At 42.3% G+C, this 26,796-nt stretch overlaps 1 protein-coding gene across 6 annotated transcripts in view; it reads right to left on the minus strand.

The window, feature by feature from the left end:
• TMEM131L (transmembrane 131 like) overlaps positions 1-26,796 on the minus strand; it is a 170,001-nt gene that overhangs the window by 76,109 nt on the left and 67,096 nt on the right. For all 6 annotated transcript variants that reach the window (XM_071092912.1, XM_071092911.1, XM_071092914.1 and 3 more), the window contains 4 exons: positions 11,106-11,174; positions 5,062-5,185; positions 3,861-3,977; positions 2,595-2,705 (listed from right to left, as the gene is read on the minus strand). In XM_071092912.1, coding sequence (XP_070949013.1) covers positions 2,595-2,705; positions 3,861-3,977; positions 5,062-5,185; positions 11,106-11,174 — 421 coding nt within the window. The remainder of the gene's footprint in view (positions 1-2,594; positions 2,706-3,860; positions 3,978-5,061; positions 5,186-11,105; positions 11,175-26,796) is intronic.

The following is a 26,796-nucleotide window of genomic DNA, read 5'->3' on the forward strand; positions in this document are numbered from 1 at the left end:
AGGGATAGCATTAGGAGATATACCTAATGTAAATGACGAGTTAATGGGTGCAGCACACCAACATGGCACGTGTATACATATGTAACAAACCTGCATGTTGTACACATGTACCCTAGAACTTAAAGTATAATAACAAAAAAAATTTTTTTTTAAAAAAAGAAAAATATCATTCCATGGTTACCACCGTATTGTTTTCACATGGGTAAAACATCCTCTGCAATCATTTATCAATTAAAATATTTTTAACCAAAAAAAAAAAAAAAAAAAAAAAAGGAATGAAAGACATGGATGAAACTGAAAACATGCTAAGGGCAAGATACCAATCACAAAAGACCATACATTTCATTTATATAAGATGTTCAAAATAGACAAATCTTTAAAGACAGAAAATAAGAGACTGAGGCAATGAAAATGTTCTAAAATTAGACAGTGATCGTGATGGCTGCACAACTTTGGATATACTAAAACTCACTGAATGGTACACTTTAAGTGGGCGGACTTTGTGGTACGTGAATTGTATTTCATAACATTGTTTACAAAATAAATTTTAAAAATAAAAAAAGAAAAGAAACAGAGTTTGGTGTCTTCTGAAGCAGAAACAAAGACCAAGAAAAGCCGAGGCACTGCCAAGGTAGTCTACAGCACAGGGAGCAACAGAAACTTGGCCTGTGAGGACAGCCCCAGAGCTACCTCAGGCCAAAACTCCACTCAACCACTGCTTCCCAGGTGAGGTGCAGGGAGTACAACAGGAAGCCCAATCAGACTCCATTCCATGGGTGATGGAAAGAATGGTGAAGCAATTACATCATGTGGGTATGTGATTATTTAATGGAGATAAGTATGGGAGTGGTAGTCTAGATAAGTATGAGAGCGGAAATTAGGATGGAGAGAGAGGCAAAAGTCCCTGAGGAGCTCAAGCGTAAGTTGAAAAAGGAAGGATGAAATAAGGGTTAATTTGGAGAAAAGTTGGAGGTGGAGGTTGAGAACATTGCAGACACAAGGGACCTGTGGCAGGAGGGAAAATGGCATTGCACAAGTGAGCAGGGGAAGGCTCTTGTGGCCATGAGGTAGAGACCAAGAACGGGTGGTGAGCAACATGGCTGAAGACAGACAGCAGCCAGACCACACAGGCCTTACAGCCATAAGCAGGATTTGGTTTAAATTCTAAGACCTATGGGAATGCACTGAAGGGTTTCAAGCAGGGGACTAATGTGGTCCAACTTGAATTTTTGGGAAAGAGGTAGGAAGGGACCAGAGTAGATCCTGGCAGTTAATGAGATACTATCAGTTGGCCAACAGAGAGATGAGGATGGCCTCAGTGTGGTAAAGGGCAGTGGGCGTCATAAGAAGTACGCAGTATCTGCCAGGCCAGGGGGATGAGATAATGGGTAAGCTGTTCTAGCTCTCTAGGAGGCCTGCAGAATCAGTTTCCTCTCTCCCTTCATTCCACTTACCCTTACATTAACCCCCAATAACTAAGGTACTCTGAATACTTGTCTCTCTTCCAATACTTAGATCTCCACTGATGAGGCATCTGGCCCTCCAAAAATGCAAGCCACAGCACATCAGTATCAGTCTCCTGCTTAAAACCTTTCAACACATCCCCCCTGGTTTTAGGATTTAAACCAAATACACATTTGCAAATTAAAAGAAGTATTCCTTAAAATTCTTCAAGGAGGGGTTTTTCAGTTTTATAAAAATAAAATTATTATTTAAAATCCCTAAGAATTATGTATTTGGTGATAAAGATCCCAGATATAATCCTAGAGGTAAATTAATTTGGTTTTTCTCCCCAACTGGAATGTAAGCTCTATGCAGATACAAACTGTATACCAAGGCCTGGCACAAAGTAGAGGCTCAAGAGAACCGCTGAATGAATGAAAGCCCCAGGTACTAAAGGTACTGATTACAAACTCCAAGCAATGTTCTTTATTTACCAATCAGAAAGAAGAGGTAAGTTTCATAATATGTGGGTTCAAGAGTTTTTCTCAATTATAAAATTATTCAGTTACAAGGAAATACAGATAATCAAAGGGAAAAAGTAGCCAACCCTATAAAATGATTCATGAAATGTATATTAAAAGAATTTTAACTTATCATTATACATCTACCACAACATCAGAAATAGTTTTTCCCATTACAGGACATCCTTAGGGGCCTGTCATTACTCGTGACCGTGGGCGCTGTCTCCCTGAAAAGCAACCTGGTAAGATTTAACAAGCTCTACAAAATGGTTCACAGTCTTTAACTAAAGTATCTCTCCTCTTTATGAAACATGCCCCAAGGAAACAGAGGATTCAGAAGGAAATTTAAAGAAACTTATAAAACAGGTATATGGCCTAATGGTAATAACAGTGAAAAACAGGAAACATTTTAAAAGACCAACAGTAAGATTAAGCAAACTATGGAATATCAACACTGTGGACTCCACAGTTGTTCAAAAGGAGTTACATGGAATCCAGTGATATTTTACATATGTATTTCTATATAATTTTTTCAAAAAGCAGAAAATAGTATTAAAAAAAAAAAACAATTCTGAGAGGGTTACAAAGCTTGGCGGCCACCAGCATTCAAAGTAAATCTATTAAAATGACCTGCATTTGTGACAGCTGAATGCTCTGGACCTTCGGAAGCAGAAAATAAGCATTTGGTAGCTGCTTTGCAGACCCTTCTGTAGAGATTCTACGAGTGCCAATTCCAGATACCTGCAGAAAGAGAGAGAGAGAATTGCTCCTTTGTTAGAGTTTTAAAACACATTTGCCATAATGCTAAAGCACATCTCCAAAGGAAATCTGTATTCATCACCATGGCCTACAAGACTCTACTAATCCAATTACTATATTTATCTTTGTCTACAAAAAACACAGCTGAATGCTGGCTGGGCACAGTGGCTCACGCCTGTAATCCCAACACTTTGGGAGGTCCGGGCAGGTGGATCATTTGAGGACAGGAGTTTGAGACCAGCCTGGCCAACATGGTGAAAGCCCGTCTCTGCTAAAAATACAAAAATTAGCCAGGCAGTGGTGGGAGGCTGAGGCAGGAGAATAGCTTGTGCCTGGGAGGTGGTTGCAGTGAGCCGAGATCACACCACTGCACTCCAGCCTGGGCAACAAAGTGAGACCCTGTCTCAAAAAATAAACAAACAAACAAACAAACAGATACAGAATGCTGTATTTAAGCTGAATGTTCCTTACTGTAGCAAATCTGTTCACAAGTAGGCAACTCCTCTGATATGGTACCTCTTTAATGGAATGCAGTAAGAAATAACCACAAAAATTACTGATCTGAACTTAAATTACTTGATGCCACATCTTGTTAAATGCCACATCAGGTACCATTTAAGGTAAAGATTCCTATTTCTGATAATAGCAACAAGATTCTTCAAGCTCCCTTCCTGGTACTTTGATATGAATAGTGAGCTCCCTTGGAATCAGCCTCCAAGCACACAATCAATGTCTCCTAATCAGAAATATTCCTGAGCCAAGGAGGGAAGGTAGGCAAAATCACTAGAGACTGTCCTTAGAGTGCCTCCTTCTGAACGCCCACGAGGTGAGAGTCGTGAGTTTTGAAAGCCTTCTGTATTTTATATTGGGAAACTGTGTGACAGATTTCTTTGCTTTGTTTTAGTATGCTCCAAAGATCCACAGTAGGGCTACAGCTGTGTTGTCAGTAGGAAAGACAGCCAACTGTGGCACGTCAGGCAGAAAAGGGTGCACGCTGATGATTTTAACATCACTAACAGTCTTATATTTTAACGACATAAACCAGGTGACAACATTTCCAAGTCTTTTTAAAAATATCCCCACCCCTACAGTTAAGTCACCAACCAAATTATATGACAAAAGGAGAAAGTTACTCACATGATAGGAAAGGACTCCATACGAAGAGGTATTAATAAATAAGGAACTTTCAATGCTTCCTTCTTCAGTAGGTAAGAAAATAATTCTGAAGGAAGTTTTCCCCATTGCTGGAATTACCTGAAAGAAAGGTCCCCAGTCAGCCATTTGGAATGGCCCCCTTTGATAAACTGTCTTTCACAGATTTTCTTTTTTTGACAATTTCTGTTAACAGACATTTGCATATTGTGCACCCTTGATTTATCAGTATCATGAATCCATAAGAATCCCCCAACTTATCAGCATCCAACTATCCGCTCTTACATATCTGCTATATCTAAGAGGATACAGCAAAGAATATTACCACTGACTCAGGACGAGTCCTTTCGCTTCAGACTGGAGCTGTGAGTCTCACACCTTTCCTTCCCCTCCTCTTCCACCCCCACAGGTCCAACTGTCTTTAGCTAACACAGTTCTATCTCTACTTAAATACAGACAATAACCAATGTGCAAACATGTTGGTATGTAATAAAAATCAGGAACAAAGTTTATCCAGACAGACTGTCACAAACCAAATATTGGGCTTCCCCTTACAACACGTCCTTAGTCCCAGTATTCTTTTAAGTACATAATATCAGGCAGACATAGTAAGCAAAACAAATAAAAGCCTACTAGCAATCAGGATCTTCATTAAACATTAAAGACCACTGAAAGTAAAACTATTAGAAGACTAAGTTGGAGCTCTGTGTTATGGTGCCAATCAGCTTTACAAGGAGCCATTCACTATACCTTGCAGTCCTGCATTTAGAAAGGAGACCTAACTTTCCTAGCAGGTTGGAGAGATGGAAGAGGTCTCAACTATAAACTTACATTAGTTACTAAATGCCTCAGAGTTTGTAGTCATTTCAAGACAAGTAATATAAACTTTCCCTAGTCACAATAAAGCCAAGTTAAATATACATACATTACCACACAGCTGAGAGTCTTCAAACTCCTCCCCAACCCCCACCACCTCCCCCGGCCCCAGTAGATATCAAGAGCCACTAAAATTATAAAAATGAGCAACTGGAAAAGTAAATGCTAAGGTAAACACACAGGAGGAAAAGGTTTGGGTGGCAGAAAAAGGGGGAGACGGGGAGCAGAAAGTAAAAACTTCAGGCCAAAGAAAGCAAGAAAATCTGGCAGCCTGCCACGGCATAGTTTCCAGGAGTCCATCAACACCCACCCTGCAGGGAACAGGCGGCACATGGAAATGTCCAGCAGCTGCAAATACCGAATTCACCACAACCTCTCTGTCCCTACTAGGGTTGTAAGCATGGAGAATCTTTGCTGCAGGATGTCCCAGGAACCTGGGAGGAGAAACAAAGAGAAAAATCAATGTACTGTGTGGTTATAAATATTACTATACATATGTATGTATTATTATACATATACACACACATATTTTTAAACCCAGAAAGCTGTTGCTGTTCATCACAAAGTTAAATTATCCAATCACGCTGGATTCAATTCCCAACAGCCAAAAGTCATAAAACAAAAAACAACTTCATTTTATAAGGCTTAGGCCAATCCACAGTAGCACTCCATTGGTTTCTGTGTTAGAAAAATTTAACCCATTTAGGCCATTAAAATGCTTGCAAAAAAAAAAAAAAAAAAGAAAAACCTATAGGCAACTCACTGGCACTTCTCGGACTTGGGTCTCTAATTCAAATGAAAATATGTTGGCCGGGCGCGGTGGCTCAAGCCTGTAATCCCAGCACTTTGGGAGGCCAAGACGGGCGGATCACAAGGTCAGGAGATCGAGACCATCCTGGCTAACACGGTGAAACCCCGTCTCTACTAAAAAAATACAAAAAACTAGCCGGGCGAGGTGGCGGACGCCTGTAGTCCCAGCTACTCGGGAGGCTGAGGCAGGAGAATGGCGTGAACCCAGGAGGTGGAGCTTGCAGTGAGCTGAGATCCGGCCACTGCACTCCAGCTTGGGTGACAGAGCGAGACTCCGTCTCAAAAAAAAAAAAAACATATGTTTAGGTAAGAAACTGTACTCAAAGAAAAACCCAATTTTTCTTAGGGTTATGTTTTCTGAGTAAGAGAGACTTTTTGGGGAGGTATGTATTTTCAACTCACAGAGAGATGTTATTTTATTAGGTCTTATAAAAGGAAAACTTAATTATGGCTAAAGGCCATTCTTTTGAGAAAACTGAAAATCCTGCAGCACTTTGCAGCAGAGGTTCTCGTCCATTTAAATTAGGAGCCTTTCCAAAAAACTCTGATGAAAGCTCTGGCTCCTCCCTCCACAAACATACACTTACAAAAAGTTTCATATACAGCTTCAAAACCTTCCACAAACCTCAGAGTAAAATCCCTGCTCCGTGGCAAATACATTAATTCATGAAGGCCTTGATGCCAATTCTTTTCGGCAGTAACTCTCCACCTACGATGTCTCGGCTCTGATAAAGGAATTGCCAAGAGGAAAGGAGCTGGGCTCTGGCCCACCTGCCTGGAGCCACCTACAATGCTCCCTCTAATCACTTAACTCTGATTCCTACTGCTCAAGACCAAATTCAGTCTTGTTCAATTATGTTGCAATGAACAGAGAGTCAGCAAAAATTTCACTAAAGTCATTTCTTCAGTTTTAATATCTTCAGTGGCAGAGAGAGCCAAATATACAGCTCTCATTAGGATGGCCTAGAAATAAAATTATATTCTAATTTAAGCTGAATGAATTATATCTATAATTGGAATAAAATCAGAAAAATATCAGCATAATGAATGAATTAGGTAAAATTCATTCATTATGCTGATATTTTTCTGATTTTATTCCAATTTCTATGATATTAAAAATGTATCCTTTAGGAAAAATGAAATGGATGTTGCTTTTCTTATATACAATGAGATCTCCAAAATACTATGTTACTACCATCAAATCCTTAGAATTTTTCTTTGGGTTTTCACCCTTACTTTTAATCACTAGTCTTAAGGAAAGGTTTAATATATCCAATGTGTATTTCAAAACGCAGTTCTTCACATCCCATTACAAATAAAATACCACATCAATGTGATTAAAATCCTGATTTTTAAAGTGTTCTTAAGTAACACCATTTTAAAAAAAAATGTTCAACACTACCATACACATAAAGGGTCACTTCAGAAAAGCCTTACCTCAGAGCACTGGGCTCATATCTGCCTTTCTTCCCCCAATTAAAATTAAATAAATAAGGACTTCTGTGGTTTGGGGTTTTAAGTAAATAATATCAATCATCAAAGTTATTAATACTTATCCTCAAAGCTTTATATCCCATTTACATAATTTAAATACAAGGTTTCTAAGAATACAAATGTCTACCAGAGAAATACATGAGAAAATAAGAATGCAAAATGGCAATGCTACAGAGCCAGTGAGTGCACTACCAGAAGTCTCTCCAGACCTAACAGAGAATGCTAGCTGAAGCCTAGTCACCACTGTGCTATTTTTATTCTATTTTTTAGATTCTATTTTTAAAAGTGTTATGAGGATATAAATTTCCTTCACTAGTGACAACTGGAAGATACTCTGTCAATTTAACACTACAAAAGAATGATTAAAATCTCTATGAATGATTAGCACTTTTTATCTTAGGACCAGCAGAATATTAACCCTTCACATAAGCCCTAAGAAGCAGGCAGATGGCAACCAAGTAACAAGATCCCAATTTTACACCCCCAGGAAAATCAAAGCTATGAAGAGGGCTGGGATTCGCTCAAGGCCAACATCAAAATAAACCACAGCAAAAGCTGAACTGGGACAGTGAAGAAATCAGGAGCAGAACCCTCAGGCCAAAGTTTTACTCTAATGCCTATAAATTAAACCATTTGTCAGCCATAAGGTAAAACTCAACTAATCTTAAATGTGTTCTAATTTAGGCTAAAGTTTGTTCTGAGTTTAACTTCAGCAAAATAACTAATTCTCATAATCATATTCCAGATCTCACTAATAAGAAAAATAGCATCATGAGTGCTCTTAGAAATCAGAAGATTTATTCTACCACTTCTAGTGAAATGACCTTGAGCAAACTGCATTACTTCTCAGCAACAAATCTATGAACACATTTGTAGTACACGCTCAAACACAATACACACAGACTCAGATAATGCCTGTCTTCACTGGACTGATATAAAACCCAAATGACAAGAGACATGATTACACTTTGGGAGCCATAAAGTATTATATAAAGGTAACTAAGTCCTCCAAAGGTGATTCCATCTAAAAATCAGAAATCCTTTCAAATCAAAGACTTTCAGCATTCTCTCAGCATGTGTCTAGCTATTAGGACCAGAGATTAAAGTATATTGCTAATTAACAAATGTGTATCATATACAATCAGCTCTCCATAACTGCAGATTCAACCAACCTTGATTGAAAGTATTTGAGGGGGGGAAAAAAACAAAAATAACAATACAAAAAAAAAGAGATACAGTGTAACAACTATTTACACAGTATTTACACTATATTAGTCATTATAAGTAAACTAGAGTTTTTTTGTTTTTGTCAAACAAAAAAACTCTGTCATCCAGGCTGGAGTACACTCTGTCATCCAGGCTGGAATACAGTGGCATGATCATAGCTCAGAGTAACCTTGAACTCCTGGACTCAAGTGATCCTCCTGCTTCAGCCTTGTGAGTAGCTGGAAGTACAGGTGTGCACCACTATGCTTAATTTTTTAAAAATTTTTTATAGAGACAGGGTCTCACAGTGTTGCCCAGGCTGGTCTCGAACTCTTGGCCTCAAGTGATCCTTCTGCCTCAGTCTCCCAAAGTGCTGGGATTACAGGCATAAACCACCGTGCCCGGCCTCTAGAGATAATCTAAAGTATATGGGAGGTTGTATGTAAATAATATGCCAAGGACTTGAGCATCCTTAGCTTTTGGTTTCCATGAGCATCCTGGATCCGATCCCATATGGATAACAAGGGACAAGTGTAAACATACCCCCATGGGCATCGACTATAGGATTTTGTTATGTTACTGAAGAGCAAATATTTCAGACAGCCAGGATCCTATGAACTGGAATTACTATCCTAATAGCTATACTTACTACTACTATTATTCTATCTACCAATCTATAACATATATTCTTTAAAGTAGGTCCTGAATCAAAATTTCTTTTCACAATAAAGCCTTTTTCTTTTTTTTTTTTTTTGAGACAGTTTCCCTCTGTCACCCAGGCTGGAACTCGGTGGCATGATGATCTTGGCTCACTGCAACCTCTGCCTCTCAGGCTCAAGAAACTCTTGTGCCTCAACCTCCCAAGTAGCTGGGATTACAGGCGCTCACCACTATGTCCAGCTAATTTTTGTATTTTTAGTAGAGTCAGGGGTTTTGCCATGTTGGCCAGGCTGGTCTCGAACTCCTGAGCTCAAGTGATCCGCCCACCCCGGACTCCCAGAGTGGTGGGATTACAGGAGTGAGCTACCGCACTCAGCCTCACAATAAAGCTTTTTCACAAAAGTACAGCACCCTCTCAGAATTTAAAATCAATGAGGTTATGATAAATTCAGCTTATTTATATTGTCAACTAAACTACTAAACATTCAGCTTCTATTAAACTTTCTTTACATAAGAGTAAAAATATAAAAAATCAAAAAAGCAGAAACCTAGAATTTTATAAAGTTGGCAAACTCCCAGTTTTCTCTTCTTCTCTTTATAAAATCTTTTTCTAAAAAGCTCAACATGGTCCTTTTAAATTTCAAGTTCAGGATGGGCGCAGTGGTTCATGCCTGTAATCCCAGCACTCTGGGAGGCCAAGGAGGGCATAACACTTGAGGTCAGGAGTTTGAGACTAGCCTGGCCAACATGGCAAAACACTGTCTCTACTAAAAACACAAAAATTACAGGCATGGTGATGGGCACCCGTAGTTCCAGCTATTCAGGAGGCTGAGGCAGGAGAATCGTTTGAACCCAAGAGGCGGAGGCTGCAGTGAGCCGAGACTGCGCCACTTGCACTCCAGTCTGGGTGACAATGCAAGACTCCATCTCAAAAAAAAAAAAAATTCCAAGTGCATTCTCCTTCACTGCAGCTCTAACATTTTGATGATTAGAAAGGAATGTAAAGCAAGTAATCCAGATGCATAAAGGAGGGCACAACAGGAGCCCATCCTAACCCAGCCCAGATGCTCTCCTATGGCCACGGTTATTTCATTCACAAAACTTTGCTTGTCACTCAAAAGGCTCTTCATGAAATTGAAGTGTTGTTTGCCAGCCCCGGAAACAAGCAGCGCTTTTACCCCTCACTCTTGAAACTACTAATTAGAAGTTCTATCTTTTCAACGCAGCTATATTCTGCATCCAGGAAGCTTAACACTTGAAGATTCAAACTTTATCACAGACAGCAAGAGTCCTTATGTTGCCTGATTTCCACAGTGTCACCCTTCCTTAATTTTTCCAGGTTCCCAAGTTAGGCCTTCAACTGACACTCAGATTACACTGTCTTCATCTTGTGGTTCTTTACATGATACTGTAAAGTCATTACAGCTTATGTACTGCCTTCCCCAACTTGAGTCTCCAAAGTCTTAATCCTAACAACTGTAAGCATGGTGCAATTTTGAATCCAGAAGGCACAGCAAGAAGTAAAATCAAGTGAGTAAATCAATCTGGTGTACAAAAATTCAGAGACCATCAATATTTAGAGTTTTTCATTATAAAATAACCGGATCTGTTTTGGAAAAACAACATTGACATCTTATTAAATTCCAATCACTATAAAATATTAAAAGGTATACTTATTAAAAATTAAAGAAGGCCGGGTGCGGTGACTCACGTCTGTAATCCCAGCACTTTGGGAGGCCAAGGTGGGCGAATCACGAGGTCAGGAGATCGAGACCATCCTGGCTAACACGGTGGAACCCCATCTCTACTAAAAATACAAAAAATTAGCCAGGCGTGGTGGCGGACGCCTGTGATCCCAGCAACTCGGGAGGCTGAGGCAGGAGAATGGCGTGAACCTGGGAGGCGGAGCTTGCAGTGAGCCGAGATCAGGCCACTGCACTCCAGCCTGGGTGACAGAGCAAGACTCCATCTCAAAAAAAAAAAAAAAAAAATTAAAGAAAGGGCTAAAACAATTCTTGCACTCTCCTTTTCACAAAAATATTTCTCTTAACAAGTCTCAGGATCAATATCCCTTCACATTATCAATATACCTAAAATGTAACATTATACATATATGTAAAAAAAAATCCTGAAAATAAATAGTATATATAAAATGAGTTTTAATTATAAAGAAAAGATACTTACTGTATTCCAAAATCTAAAACTGATGGCTGAAAATGTAAGCCTTTTCCACTAAATAGTTTGTCCGAGAAGCTAAAAAAAGAAAAGAGAGATTGACTTTGTTATAGTTTTAACATTTAAATGCTGAGATATAATGTACTTAGACCAATGACTCCCAGTGCCTGAGATATAATTTTACTCCCTTATAGATTTTAAATGATAAAATTGAATTATTAGAAGTCTGGTATAGTTCTAGAGTTGTAAAACTTAAGATAATCTAAGATTATGGCTAGAACTTCCTATCCAATGTGCAGATTTTACAAGCATTCAGACAGAAATAGAGATGGATTTAATTTGTAACAGCCTTCATTTCTGGGTGAATTTGGATGACATGGCTATTTTCATAAACCCTAAATCAGGAAATCACATACAAGTAAAGTTGGCCTGGGGGAGGGGACTGTGGCCTCTGACTTTGTTAAGACTTCTTGTAACAGGCAAGGACTGTGTCGCATAGCTGGTGAGGCTGCAACCATCACAAGCCTGCATAAGAATAACAATCGTACAGAATCTCACATGGCAGGTTGTTAATCATCACTATGATTTCATTTTCCTTCATGGTCAAAAGGCACAAATCAATATAGCAGAAAGAATATGAAAACATTTTTAAAACATGTAAAAGAAAACCATAATAAAGATACATGACATATAAACATACTTAAAAACATAAAATACAAAATATACATATGAGTATCAAAAAACTATCAACCTCCATAATGACATTTTAAAAGCTGTAATAATCTAAAGATGTTTAACTGAAGAAGCTCCTAAAGGTAACATGAACAACTGTTTTCAAAGACTGGAACAAGCTTTCCAAAATAGAATCTTTTTGGCCGGAGGTGGTGGCTCATGCCTGTAATTCCAGCACTTTGAGAGGCCAAGGCAGGCAGATAACTTGAGCCCAGGAGTTTGAGAGCAGTCTGGGCAACACAGTGAGATCCTATCTCTACTAAAAAATTTTAAAAATGAGCCAGGCATGGTGGCATATGCCTGTAGTCCCAACTACTCTGGAGGCTGAGGCAGGAGGATTGCTTGAGCCCAGGAGTTCGAGCTTGCAGTAAGCTATGATAGCACCACTGCACTCCAGACTGGGTGACAGAGCAAGACCATTTTTGAGACCTGTCTCAAAAAATAAGTAAGTAAATAGAAACTTTCCATTTTCTCCTCCCGCCCAGCAGCCACCGACCAAGCTGGTTCAAAGGCTGGTCCAGGAGTGGAAATTTGACTTTTAAACCTGCTGGCCAATACGCTTTGTGACCTTTCAGCAACTCCCTCTCCAAGGCCCCACTTTTCTTGAAGGTACAAACAATGCAGAGACCCGAGAACCCTTCCAAAGTCCTTGTCTCACAGGAAGAATCTAGTTGCATCTTTTCTTCCTCCCTGCACTTTCTGCCTTTATCTAAGTTTCTCTTTCTCTATCCTCTCTCCATTATAGTCTGTTTGTACCTCCTTTATTCTATCTCCAGCCCCAGCTGTATTAACAATAAAGTGATGCCTTGGGCTCCATCTGCCTAACTCTTGTCAATCTCTTCACTTGTTTTGAACATGGTCAGAGAAGAGGTATGCTATTTACTCAAACCCTAAAAGGCCAGCACTAATTCTACAACTGGCTTGCAGAGAAGTTGCCTCCGGAAATGATGTGAAGAACCACAGGTGGTAATGAAGGTGAAGAAGTACCCACAGCAGATGTACCACAGGGACCCCACTCCAGACGGAGCCGGCCAGGCTCGGTATTTCAGAAGAAAAACAAAAAAAAAACAGGCAACTTTATGTACCAAAAATAATCTTGAGAAAAGTCAGGCTACTGCTTACGACAAAGTAATTAATGACAATGACAGTCTTCTTTCTGTCTTGTGCGCTGAAAAGTGAATTTGCCATCAGATTTTATACAACTTCCACATGAACAGATGAGGTTTGGAGGATTTAAGTAATTCACCCAAGGTCACATAGCTACTAAAAGGCAGAGCCCAAATTCCAATCTAGATCTGTGGAAGCGGAAGACATGAGCCCTGCCAAGTTCAGGCATTGTATGACCTATCCAAGGAACCGGTGCAGTCTGACCTGCTGGTGAGGGCTTAGGAAGCAGAGCACTCCAGGCCATGGCCATCACCTTCCAGCCTTGAGAGTATCAGTCACTAAACCTCTCTCAAGTCCTAACCTTACTATCTGTAAAATGGAAATGATCTACACCGTAGTTACGAGACTAAAATGAAATAGGATGAGATAAAATGATGTGCCAAATATGAAGCAAAGGCTTCATTAAGGTCAATAAATATTAGCTCATATTACTAAAAGGATGACCCTCATCTAATAAGAAAAGCAAAGAGAACAGATGGAGAAGCTGATTGAGCTTAAAGTCAACATCGACCTCTGGAATTAAAAGTCCCAAACAAGACAGTAATAATTAGCTCTAAATATTATAGGATAAATGAAATATAAACTTGAGCTGTCTCATATTCTGATAGAGGTTTTTAAATTCTACAATTGGAAAGTTTTACATACCCAATAAAAATCAGACATTTAGGGCCAAACCTAAAGTAATATGGTACAAATAGCCAGAGTGTCTCTAACTTCAAAGAAAACTCTATTTTGATCCCAAATACAGAAATAAAACCATGTCAGTTTTTTTCCTCTAAAAGTCATAAATTACTTTTCTCATTGGCTGATTTCAGCTTAACTGACTTTACAGCTTGAAAAATACTATATTAAGCTATAAGGAGTTTTAACATCAGTATATTAATTTAAAAATTAGCGCTTGCAGGTAAAATTATTTCAGACATAGGTATTGATCTGGAGAGTACTTACACATGCATATGTTTCAAAGATTTGTTTGTTTGTTTTTTGAGACAAGAGTTTTGCTCTTGTTGCCCAGGCAGTGGTACGATCTCAGCTCACTGCAACCTCCACCTCCCGGGTTCAAGCGATTCCCCTGCCTCAGTCCCCGGAGTAGCTGGGTTTACAGGCATGTGCCATTACGTCTGGCTAATTTTGTATTTTTAGTAGAGATGGGGTTCCTCCATGTAGGTCAGGCTGGTCTCAAACTCCCGACCTCAGGTGATCCGCCCGCCTCAGCCTCCCTGTGTTGGGATTACAGGCATGAGCCACTGGAGCGGGACCAGGGGAGGGGCGGTGGGAAAGAACAAATTGCCAAAATTTAGTCAGCTATGGACATGAACAATTATCCTCAAATGTCAGTCCCAAGAAATTATATCCTGTTTGAAATGCCACAGTTAGCTTCAAATAACTAACTTAAATCTCAAGAACTACAGCAATAAAAGATAAAACTTTCTCCTTTTTCCCCTTTCTTGCAAAAGTCAGCATTTCACCCTTCTCACGTTTCACCCTTAATAATAATAATTCATTTATGTCAAAGACCACCTGGCCTCTTTTACTCTTAGGAGTCCCCACAACTGGCATCAAATAATCACATGCATCTTGTAGCAATCAATTACAAATTTATGCCACATATTTCTAATTTTCACCCCTTCTCCATCTGTAAGATAATTGTAAAAAAAAAAAACAACTCCTAGTTAAAAGAGAAAAATGGATCAGGTGCAGTGGCTCACACCTGCAATCCCAGCACTTTGGGAGGACAGGGTGGGAGGATTGCTCCAGCCTAGGAGTTTGAGACCAGTCTGGGCAATATGGTGAGACCTCATCTCTATTAAAATAAATAAATATATATATATATATATATATTTGTATTTATTTATCTATATATTTATATATAGATATATTAGTTGGGCTCAGTGGCACACGGTGGTAGTCCCAAGTACTAGGGAGGCTGAGGTAGAAGATCCCTTAAGCCCAGGAGTTCAAAGCTGCAGGGAGCAATGACTGCACCACTGTACTCCAGCCTGGGCAACACGTAAAAGGGGCCATTTTGCTTCTATAACAGAGAAAGGCACAAGGATGAGAAATAAAGGCAAGAGCCATCTGCAGTGTCTGAGCTTTTGTTGATACAGATCATGTTCCACACACACTTAGTCCTTATTTTAAACACCTTTCGCAAAGAGTTGAGCTTTCTCAGCAGTAGGACATATAGACAAGGATTTCCACATCTTATTTTGAAAAAACATTGACCTTTGCCTAAGATTTTACCTGGCTTTTTTTCTTTTATCTTTTAAAAGAAAAAAATCTTTTTAAAAACTTTGGCCACATTTTTTTCTACAGACATAAAACAAAAAAACAGTTTGGGCCGGGTGTGGTGGCTCACACCTGTAATCCCGGCACTTTGGGAGGCCAATGTGGGTGGATCACGAGGTCAGGAGATCAAGACCATCCTGGCTAACACGGTGAAACCCTGTCTCTACTAAAAATTCAAAAAATTAGCTGGGTGTGGTGGCGGGCGCCTGTAGTCCCAGCTACTCGGGAGGCTGAGGCAGGAGAATGGCGTGAACCCAGGAGGCAGAGCTTGCAGTGAGCCGAGATCGCGCCACTGCACTCCAGCCTGGGTGACACAGCGAGACTCCGTCTCAAAAAAAAAAAAAAAAAAAAAGAAAGAAAGAAGAACAGAACAGAACAGAAAAGAAAAAAGAAAAGAAAAGAGTTTGCAAAAGTGGCTGATACAAGAGAAAAGAAATTTCACTGGAAATGAGGATGCTGGGTCAGGTCCTAGTGTGACACAGGGCTTCAGTTTCTTCTTCAGAAAAATGAGCAAGCTGCATTGGATGACTCCAAGATCCTTCAAAAGCATGTAGATGCCCAGATTTCTTATTCCTAGGAAAATTAAATCTGTCTGCTGATATCAGACACGCTTTAAAAAATGAGTCCAGTAACTTAGACATGGAAATGAGTTGGCTGTAACGAACTGTTCCAGCTGTTCACAAATGTTATCCAACCAAAACATGTCATTTCAAAGGCAAAGCTCCATCTCCCCAGAGTGAGAGGCAGGGCCAGGGACTGCTGACCCCACCTCAAAGCTCTTGGCAATTTAATAAGGCTCAGCTGCACGGAGGCAGGTGGTCAGCTCCGGGAAGGTGCTCCCCTCAGGCTTACCATCCAGGAGGCTGCACTGCCTCGTATGCCCATGATCAAAACCTAGAGATCAGGAGAATCCAAAAAGAGAAGAGGAAAAACCCACTGGAGAAACTCAGCAAAGCCTTTGGAGAATGGGGCTATCTGAATGGGCCTCAATGAGCAGCTACCATGGAGGGACACTGAACACAGGCTGCTTCCAGTGAGGCCAATGGCAGGAGTGAAGATAGCGCAGACCACCTTGGAGAACTGAGCACAGAAAGTGCACTCGCAAGCTGGCCTGCTGGCTCCGGGGGTGGAATGAGGAGAGTGAGGCAGGGAAGTCGGTATGAGGGGTAACGGAAGAGGGCCAGCCCAAGGCAGAGGGCGGCCTGGGCCCCATAGCAGCTACCAGGGAAGGCTCTGCTGGCCCATGAGGAGGGGAGCCAGGGAAACTCAGCAGACACTTCTCCAGATGACGTGCTGTGGATGTGTGCTGGCCTTCTTCCTAAGGGTTGACTCAACTCCTGGAGAACACCACAGTGTTTCAGAAGAGGGCCTGTCATTTTGAACAAGTGAAAAATAGCTTCACCTCCTAACAGGGACCTGAGACATAACAGTGAGCACCTACAGCCAGGACTGAACTGTCTGGCTCCCCATATTCCTCGGTGGACTGGGTTTCATCCATCTCTTGGCGCCCCCACATCTAGCTAGCTGTCTTTGAGATGCAAACTGTTCCAACACCTAAGGGGACAGCCGGTGTTTCAAAAACAAAAACCTTACAGACACAGCAACAATGGCTTTAGCCGCTGGATGCAAAAGGTTGCATGGACAAGAGGAAAGGTTTCCCATCCATTTCACAAACCCCCTCTGCCTCAAGAAAGGTAGCTAAGTAGACCACAGTAACCAGAATAATGTTACTGTGTCAAGACTCTCAAGTGCTCAAAGAATGACATGTTATGCTAATGAGACACTTACTGGGCTGTACTCATTATTCACAGGAATGAGAGATCCCACAGTTGGAAATGCTGGAAGTGACCTGGAGACTCCATAATGGCAGAGATCCCTGCATTAATCTCCTTGGTCCCACTCTTCTAAACAGTGTGTCTGATGGGATACTTAGTCAACCACCATCTTCCTCTGAGCAGGAGACAGGTTTTTTTTTTTTTTTTTTTTCTTGAGACAGAGTCTGGCTCTGTCGCTCAGGCTGGAGTGCAGTGGTGCGATCTCAGCTCACTGCAAGCTCCGCCTCCCGGGTTCATGCCATTCTCCTGCCTCAGCCTCCCGAGTAGCTGGGACTACAGGCGCCCACTACCACGCCCGGCTAGTTTTTTGTATTTTTAGTAGAGACAGGGTTTCACCGTGTTAGCCAGGATGGTCTCGATCTCCTGACCTCGTGATCCGGCCGCCTGGGCCTCCCAAAGTGCTCGGATTACAGGCGTGAGCCACTGCGCCCGGCCGGAGACAGGTATTTCTAAGACTCAGTTGCTACCTCCTGGGACCTTAGAGGAATTCAGTACTTTTCCATTTTGCAAATGGACTTCAAATCGATCCCTGCACAGATACAAAAAGTCCCAGCCTGGGAGGTGTCTATACCAATGCATGCCAACAATCTGATTGGTTACTCCAGGGCACGGCCTTCCTCGGGCTCTCACTGCCTGGAAACGCCTATGAACTGAGGCAAGGCACTGAGCTTTAGGGCCTTCCTTGAAAAACAAATGGCCTAAGCTGCACAATTTATTAAATGAGTTACCTAACTACATCGTTATAAAATTCTACATCATAATCTTAGTACAAGTCGTTTTTTCTGTTTTTATTTTTAATTTAGAAAATACTTCTCCCCAGAAGTTTACTGATAGGAAGAAACATAAAAAACACAGGCATTGCTACCTAAGTTGGAACTGCCATTCTTACCGGTCAATTAACTACTTGCAAAGAACCATTTAACAATGGAGGCAGAAACCAGTATTTTCCTCCATTAAAATCCCACCAACGAGAAAAAGTCTTTTGGTAGGACATGATTTTCCTAGTTTCTTTCACTGTAGAAAGCTTCGGGCTTCAAGGTCAAAGCATTAATTAAACCAAAAGAGAGGAATCAAAAAGTCATTGAAGCAATACCAAGAGTGGTCTGTTGGAGGCGCTCTCGCTAGTAACAGGACCTGGGGATGTACGGCAGCCCAGCGTGTTGATGGCCAGCCTTCCTAAGACAGCAACAAAAGTCTTCAACAGTAATCTGTCCCTCACATTGCTGACAACCTATGCATCCACACTATCCAAAGAGGAGACGTTGCGTCTGTCAGACTAACCCCATAGTTGCTCTTTCTGGATGCATCCCAGGCTCACAGCCTCCTGTCCTGCCCTCTCCAGGATTTTCATCTCCCTCCCAGTTCTGTCTCCCCAACTTACAGGAAAAGAATCATGCCCTGCTCACTTAAGATCCTTCTCTACCTTCCCTAGCCGCTTCAAGCCCTCTTCTTCCCTTCGAAGCCAAACCATAGGAGATGCAACAATGACAGCAAGTAAATTTATTGAGCACTTGCAGTATACCAGATGCTGTGCCAAGCACTTTATTATATATAATCCTAAGAACCCTATGTGGATACCAATTATCATCCATCCTATTTTCACACACAAAGGTGCTTTGGGGATTGAAACGACTTGCCGAAGCGCATTCAGCCGTGGGGTGGCTGAATGGGAATGTGATCATGCATTCGCAGCCCCTTCACCACGCTGTCTCCACCGGACTGGTCTCTGGCCCCAGCCCTCTCTGCAACAACGCAGCCCTTGCTGAGGTCATAAATGATCACAGCCTGCAAAATCAAGTACCGAGCTGACTTGGCCTCTCCACTGGCTACCCTCTCTTGAATGCCTCTCCCTCCGTTTCCAGGAAACCTCCCCACTACCTCCTACCTCTGTGGCTGCTCCTTCTCCCTCTCAAACTCCTCTTCCTCTGCCTATCTCTTCCATGCTGCCATTTCCAAAGCTCTTCCTCTACTCTTTTCTCACTCTAGGCTTCACCCATCCACTGGCTTCACCTATCACCCACAGATAAATGCTTCCTTCACTGACATTTGTGATTTCTGCAGCTGTTCAGCGTCTTCCTTTACTGCATTGGTACATTTCCCATGGTCAACCCTCCTGGATTCGGAAAGGGCCAGATACTAGTTTTACTAGCCCCACTAACAGCTGGGGTGCTAGCCCATGACCCAGCCTTCTCCAGATTTACCCGCCTGAGGCAGGGCCTCTGCAAGCTGATGCCACAAGGAAGCAAAGAAGTTGAAGAATTTGTCCTGGGGGACCACAGTACTGCAGCAGGGTAAGTGATGGAGTGGGGTTCTCAGCAGTCTGTTTCCATGGAATATTTTTGGCTGTGGCTCTAGCTGCTAATTCCTCTTATTGCCGGCTTGTTTTCTGAGCCTGGTTCTTTGGTCTTCCTAGAGATTCTGTCAGCTGCCCAACATCTTTTCAATAAATTCCTTTTCTGCTCAAATCAGCCAGAGTTTGGTTTCTGTGGTTTGACTGATTCATTTCCCAAGCCTGTGTATCTGTGGCCTAGACTCCTCCGCTGAGCTCCTGACTTGTGTTTCCATCTGTACCAGGCATCATCCCGTGGATGGCCCATAGGCACCTCCCAATGGAATAAAAGATGCAGTTCACCATCTTGCTTGCAACTCCCCTCAGCTGGCTGTACTCTATTCCCACGCTGGTGAGCGCCTTGGCCTACCTGCCCAGCTGAAAGCTTTGTTGATACCTTGACTCCTGTGTCTTCCTTAACTCCATGTGCAACCAAAGAAATCTGTCCCTCACCACCCCCTATTCTATGAGGACCAAAAGGCATTTTATCTCCAATTCAATAACTTTAAAATACATTATTATATTTACATATTTATTCTTACCACATTCCACATACTATAAAGATCTACTTTAGCCAAGTACAAGTAGTCAAAGGACTGTGCAAAACCCTATTAAAGAACAGGCCAGCAATTAAGCTGACATTTCCCCAACTGCCATTCCAACTTTCTCCTTACTCCAACTCATGGCTTCTCCTCTGTGGTTTAAAGATTTGACATCTTTCCTAGACTCTAGGGTGGGTCACTCTACTATATGTTAAAATAATGAAATATAATTATAAAATCTGCAAAATACAAAATCCATTTTGCATTACCTTTCAGCTCTAGGACAAGTTAGCATGAACATTCAGTATTAGATACTTCCAGCATTAACAGAGTTTGCCAGACATTACACATAAAAAAAAAGAAGCCAAAGCAGAAATTCACACAAACCCTAAGCAGATAAGAGAGTCTAGGGATGAAGGACTTTTTCCTCTTTGATCATGGGTGGACAATGCAAGTTCATGCATTACTGTGCATGTTATTTTTAGAAAACCAACTTTGAGTTCTCAAAGTGTCTGTAAAAATTTAGGTATTAGTTCCCTAACGGTGCACTAGCTCATCTATAACACTTTAAGCACTTGGTAGCTGAACTTATTCATATTGCAAAGGCAGACATGCCAAATCTCACCGACATTCACTTCTTCTATCTACCCAAGGCACTTAGATTCAGAAATCCAAAGGCAAATAAAAACAGCCACCTAACTTTCACAGGCTCACAGTATTATGTATGTATCACACGTCTCCTACAATACATAACACACATGATACAAGGGAGAGGACAGCCCACAGTACTTTCAGTGTCCACAAGAGGAAGAGATCACCCGGCATGGAGTAGGTTAGGAAATGTCTTTTGGAAGAGGTAGCATTTGAGTAGGATCTAGAAGGCTGAACACGCTGTCTTCAGGTAATGTTGGAGGAAGAGTTTTAACAAAGTGAAAAACACAAGTTAAGGCATACAGATCACAGAAAGGCTGATAAGATAAAAACTGAAGTACAAAAGATAATTAATTTCTAGAGTTTCTCAGTAGGACCAAAGAACAAGCCCATATAACTTTATGACCCAGAACAATATTTTACTAAAATACACTGAACTGACAGGTGTTTTTGTTTGTGGGTTTGTTTGTTTGTCTGTTTGTTTTTTAAGACAAAGTTTCACTCTTGTTGCCCAGGCTGAAGTGCAGTGGCACAATCTCGGCTCACTGCAACCTCCACATCCCGGTTCAAGCAATTCTCCTGCCTCAGCCTTCCAGAGTAGCTGGGATTACATGCATGCGCCACCACTCCCGGCTAATTTTGTATTTTTAGTAGAGACGGGGTTTCTCCATGTTGGTCAGGCTGGTCTGGAACTCCCAACCTCAGGTGATCCGCCTGCCTCGGCCTCCCAAAGTGCTGGGACTACAGGCGTGAGCCACCGCGCCCGGCCCTGACAGGTGTTTTTTTTTAAAAAAGTCCCAATATGAGCAAATATCTCGAAATGATCTTCAGACAAATACAAAGAATGGTAACAAGATTGCCAGAAAAATCTAATGAAAAATTTCTAACTGTTCTTTGAAGGACCAGCCTCATGAGTAGAGGAGCCAGCACAAGCGAGGCAGCCCCTGCTTCACAGCAGCTGTTACAGTTGAGCACAAAACTAACATGTATATCAAAGTTTCAATCCGCCAGGGCCCAGGCCCATTTCTCAGAATACCTAGACAGTATGTCATTATTCAAAAAGTTAAGCCTCTTAAAAAAATCTAGCCTCTGAACATAATGTTTTTAAAACGGAATGTAGCAGAAACCTTTTTAATTGAAGTTTCATGCTGTCCATTCAGCAGACTAGCACAGACCACACGCTTGCCCATAAAGTATAATTTACTATCACCAAGCTCACTTATATAATATAATCCCACTGTCAGAGAAGGGCTTTAAAAATGATTTTTCTTACTTGAAACCCAACAAACACTGACACTGGAGAAACCAGTCTAGAGTGCGCCCAGAAAAACAAGGACTCCTTAACACAAGTCAGAGGGTTGCTGGGTTTTTGTTTTGTTGGTTTTTTTCCGCCTCCCCCCGCTTTTGGGGGAGGTATGTGACTTAAAAATAGGTTGTCTGAAAAGCAATTTTTCCTTGAGAAATAATGGTAAAGATCTCATTGTTTCTTTCCCAAGGTTCTGTGACAGAGGTTGCTCTTTGGCCCCTAATATCCCTGCTTCTTTCACATAATGGAATTTTTAAGTGGGCTTATTTCCAAGGCTCCCTTGCATCTGGGTAGAGCCACGGGACTAAGTTCCAGCAAATGGGGTGAAAGCTGAAGTATCGCACTGGCAGTTTCCAAACTGCTGCCAGGAGCACAAACATCTCCACCTTGTCCCACGGGTAGGAGATCCCAGTACCCCGGGGAAGGCAACGTGGGGTCCCTAAAGACTTCCTGGAGCCAGTGGCTGCATATCTGTAGACTCTCTCAGCAGAGAGAAAACGCTGATTTAGATGTAAGCTTTAATTCTAACTGGAACAGCTTCCCACTCTTCTCCAACACCAGAAATTGCCAGTGGCAGCTGCTCAGCAGAACTAATACTACGTGGCCTCATCACTCCAGCCCCTGCTTGCCCTGAGGGAGGCGGGCTTTTCAGCAGTGCCAGCCTTTCAGGGCGGCCAGAACCAGAGCATCCCAATAAACCAGAAAGCTAAGTGGCTGAAGCAATAAAAGTAACTCAAACATAACCCAAATCTGATGGCAAAGCAAAGAAAATCCTAACAATGGAAAGGTTGGTTCCTGCTGTCTTTCACTGGGAAAAGCCACTGGCTCTGGTGGGGGCCTAGGGTGGCTTTGGCCCTGCACTGATGTCAACTGGGAAGTGCCTGCATGTGACTGGCTCAGAGCCTATCCTCTGCTTCATAACTAGACCTGCAGGGACGGGCAAGGACCTCCATGAGATGCTTCAGGGAACCAAAGGTGGGAGGGTATTCCGACTGATATGGCCACGCCAGAAAAAGAGGTGCTAGAAGGAGCACACAGGTGACATTCCCACCTGGAAGGAACAAAGTCCTGGAAGGAGCCTAGTCAATAAGACCCACTGTCATTTACATTTCAGGGAAGGCAAGGGATAAGAATTATCCTACTCTTTGAAGATTGCTTAAAACATCCTCAATTACCAATACACGTTACCTCCTTCCTGTGGGGTGGCTGGCAGGGACCTTACAAGGGAAAATAGTCATGTTCCTGCTCTACTTAGAGTTGTTCAGTGTTGTGTCAAACTGCAGAGTTCTTGCAAAATCAAAAGAGAAAAAATCAGAGAGAGTTGCATCTTGCTTCCCAGTTAGTCTAGGGAGAAAGGAGTCCATCAGATATAACACAGCAGTGGAAGAAAGAATGTGACCAAATTCCCATAGGCTTGTCAGAGGCTTTTGAACCAGAGCAACTCCATCTTAAATAGGAGCTAGGTAAAACGAGGCTGAAACCTACCGGGCTGCATTCCCAGACAGTTAAGGCATTCCAAGTCATAAGATGAGATAGGAGGCAGGCACAAGATACAGGTCATAAAGGCCTTGCTGATAAAACAGGTTGCAGTAAAGAAGCCAGCCCAAATCCACCAAAACCAAGATGGCCACAAGAGCGACCTCTGGTTGTCCTCACTGCTACACTCCACTAGCACCATGACAGTTTACAAATGCCATGGCAACATCAATATGTTACCCTATATGGTCTAAAAAGGGGAGGCATGAATAATCCACCCCTTATTTAGCATATCAAGAAATAACCATGAAAATGGGCAACCAGCAGCCCTCGGGGCTGCTCTGACTATGGAGTAGCCATTCTTTCATTCCTTTACTTTCTTAATAAACTTGTTTTGTTTGCACTGTGGACTCACCCTGAATTCTTTCTTGTGTGAGATCCAAGAACCCTCTCTTGGGTCTAGATCAGGACCCCTTTCCTGTAACAGGTTCACTGGGTCCCAGGCAGGAGCAACCTACAAAGGTGGAGTTAACCATAAAGATGAGCACAAGAGATCATCTAATGCTCTTGTGATCAGAAGTTCAGTGTCCATTACTATAAAATTACCGTAAGACCCTGTGATGGTTAATAACTGAGTGTCAACTTGATTGAAGGATGCAAAGTATTGAACCTGGTGTGTCTGTGAGGGTGCTGCCAAAGGAGATTAATATTTGAGCCAGTGGACTAGGAAAGGCAGACCCACCCTTAATCTGGGTGGGCACCACCTAATCAGCTGCCAGCGCAGCCAAGATATAAAGCAGGCAGAAAAGCATGAAAGGGCTAGACTGGCTTAGCCTCCCAGCCAACATCTTTCTCCCATGCTTTCTCCCACGCTGGATGCTTCCTGTCCTGGAACATTAGACTCCAAGTTCTTTAGCTTTGGGACTCAGACTGGCTTCCTTGCTCCTCAGCTTGCAGACAACCTATTGGACTTTGTGATCAGGTGAGTTAAATACTTTGTAATAAAATCCCCTTTATATATATACATAGGAGAGAGGGAGGGAGGGAGACAGGGAGAGAGATAGGGAGGGAGATCAGGGAGATCGATCGATCGATCCTGTTAGTTCTGTCCCTCTAGAGAACCCTGACTAACATAGACCCCCTAAATCCATTGTGAGGATTAAATGAAATGTGTTTGTAAAGAGTTTTGTCAAGCACCCAGCAAAGTGTTCCAGGATTTCTTTTATTAGAGGTTGTGGGGAGGTGGCAGAATGCCTCCAACAGAACTCCAGTGCCCTGACAGCTACAGGCTGCACTGCAGGCACTGCGGCAGCAGCAGCAGGAGCCTCCCTTTCAATTCAGCTCAGGGAATTTAATTGTTCTTAATTATACAGACGCCACTCATATGCAAATCATACACGAAGAGTTTTCCTTTTAAATTGTAATTTTTCTTTCAAATCCTTGAGGCACTGAAGTGTTATTGCTGAAGATGTCTGCAAAAGAAAGAATGGCCTTGCATGGTCCCTCAAGCCCAGGAGCCCCTCTCCACAGGCCCTCACTCCCTCTGCCCCAGCAGCAGCTTGTTAACCTTCCCAGTGGCCAGGGCTGCCCCAGCCTTGCTCCTGGATTTTCAGCCCAGATCCTAACAACTTCCACTCTCTTTCCAGCATTCTCCATCCCTAGACAAAGCACAGTATGAATCCTATGCAGATGTGCAGGAAGGCAGGGAAAAGCAAAGATCAGCTGGTAGCAACGTGGTTTTATCTATTCAGTCCTTCTATCAATAAACACCAATTCCAAAAGAAGCAGAGTGCTCCAACAAAAATTGTGTTTTGAGGACTGTAAACAGCAACATGAAAAAAGTGCTGCTGTTGCCCGTGACAAGTAAACAAAAGGAAACAAAGCTATTGTGTGCAACAAGATTACAACTAAAAAAAATATACAGAGGAAAATGAGAAGGCAAATACCAAAATATTAACAGCAATGTTAGGATGAGGAGAATATCAGGCACTTCCCCTTTGCCTGACTTTCCAAAATGGTTCAGAACCTGTGAGAATATTAAAGATGTTCAGACGATGTGCTTTTTGAAAACTCAAGAGCAATAGGAAGGTACACTTCTTCCTAAATATAGCTTATAATTATTTCTTTTTTTTTTAATTCAAACAGCATATTTCTACATTAATTAATTATTTAAAAGCTAACAAAAATTACAACTCCAAAACACTTGTTTTGTTATGTTATGTTGCTTCACTTCACCTAACTCGCTGGTCACCTCTCAGTCTCCTCTACTACGACGCTTCTGAATGCAGAGACACCCCCGGGCTCCAGACCCTACCCGGGTCCCCTTTTCTAAGCCATCTAAAATGACTCAATGCTTGCCTGATCCAATGTGAAGGCTGTGAACACCACCCCAAATTTACATCTCTAGACCAGCACCCTTCTCAACTGCCCATCCACATATGCTCTGGGAGGTCAAAAAGACATCCCAAACTCAACAGGTGTGAAACTGAGCGCCTGATCTTACCCCTAAACCCAAGTGCCACAGCCATCTCTGCTCAGTTGTTCACGCCAATAACCTTGGAGTCATCCCTAACTGTTCACTTTCTCACACCCCACATCCTATCCATCGGAAATCCCATGAGCTCTGCTTTCACCAGGCCCACTGCCACACCTGATCCAAGCACCCATCATGTCTCTCCATCTCTTGCTTCCTGGTTGTAAGGGCCTCACTGGTCTCCCTGCTGCCCAGGCTCAGCCCTGCCGCATGGCCTCTTTAAACCTAATTCAAATGGCATCACTGCTCTGCTCAAAATCCCCACAAATCCGCATTTCCAAGGCCTCACGCTGTGCTCTCCCCATGACCTCACCAGCTCCACACCCCTCTCCAGGTCTGTACACATGGTGATCTCACCACAAGGGTCTTCTGGCTACACTGGGAATCCCCAAGTGTATGGCCTCCTACCTTAAAGTTCTTTGCAGTGACTGTTCTCTCTATCTGGAATATTCTTCACCCAGACAGCCTCATGGCAAACTACTCCACCTCCATCAAATCCTCCAACTCCTGGCCAGGCCCGGTGGCTCACGCCCGTAATCCTAGCATATTGGGAGGCTGAGGCGGGTGGATCACGAGGTCAAGAGATAGAGACCATCCTGGCTAACATGGTGAAACCCCGTCTCTACTAAAAATACAAAAAATTAGCCAGGCATGGTAGCACATGCCTGTAGTCCCAGCTACTAGGGAGGCTGAGGCAGGAGAATCACTTGAACCCAGGAGGCGGAGGTTGCAGTGAGCCGAGACTGCGCCAATGCACTCCAGCTTGGGCGACAGAGCAAGACTCCATCTCAAAAAAAAAAAAAAGAAAAAAAAAATTCCTCCACCTCCTTCAAATCCTTG

The sequence above is a fragment of the Macaca nemestrina genome, chromosome 3 (genome assembly GCF_043159975.1).
Source record: "Macaca nemestrina isolate mMacNem1 chromosome 3, mMacNem.hap1, whole genome shotgun sequence".
Classification (NCBI taxonomy): domain Eukaryota; kingdom Metazoa; phylum Chordata; class Mammalia; order Primates; family Cercopithecidae; genus Macaca; species Macaca nemestrina.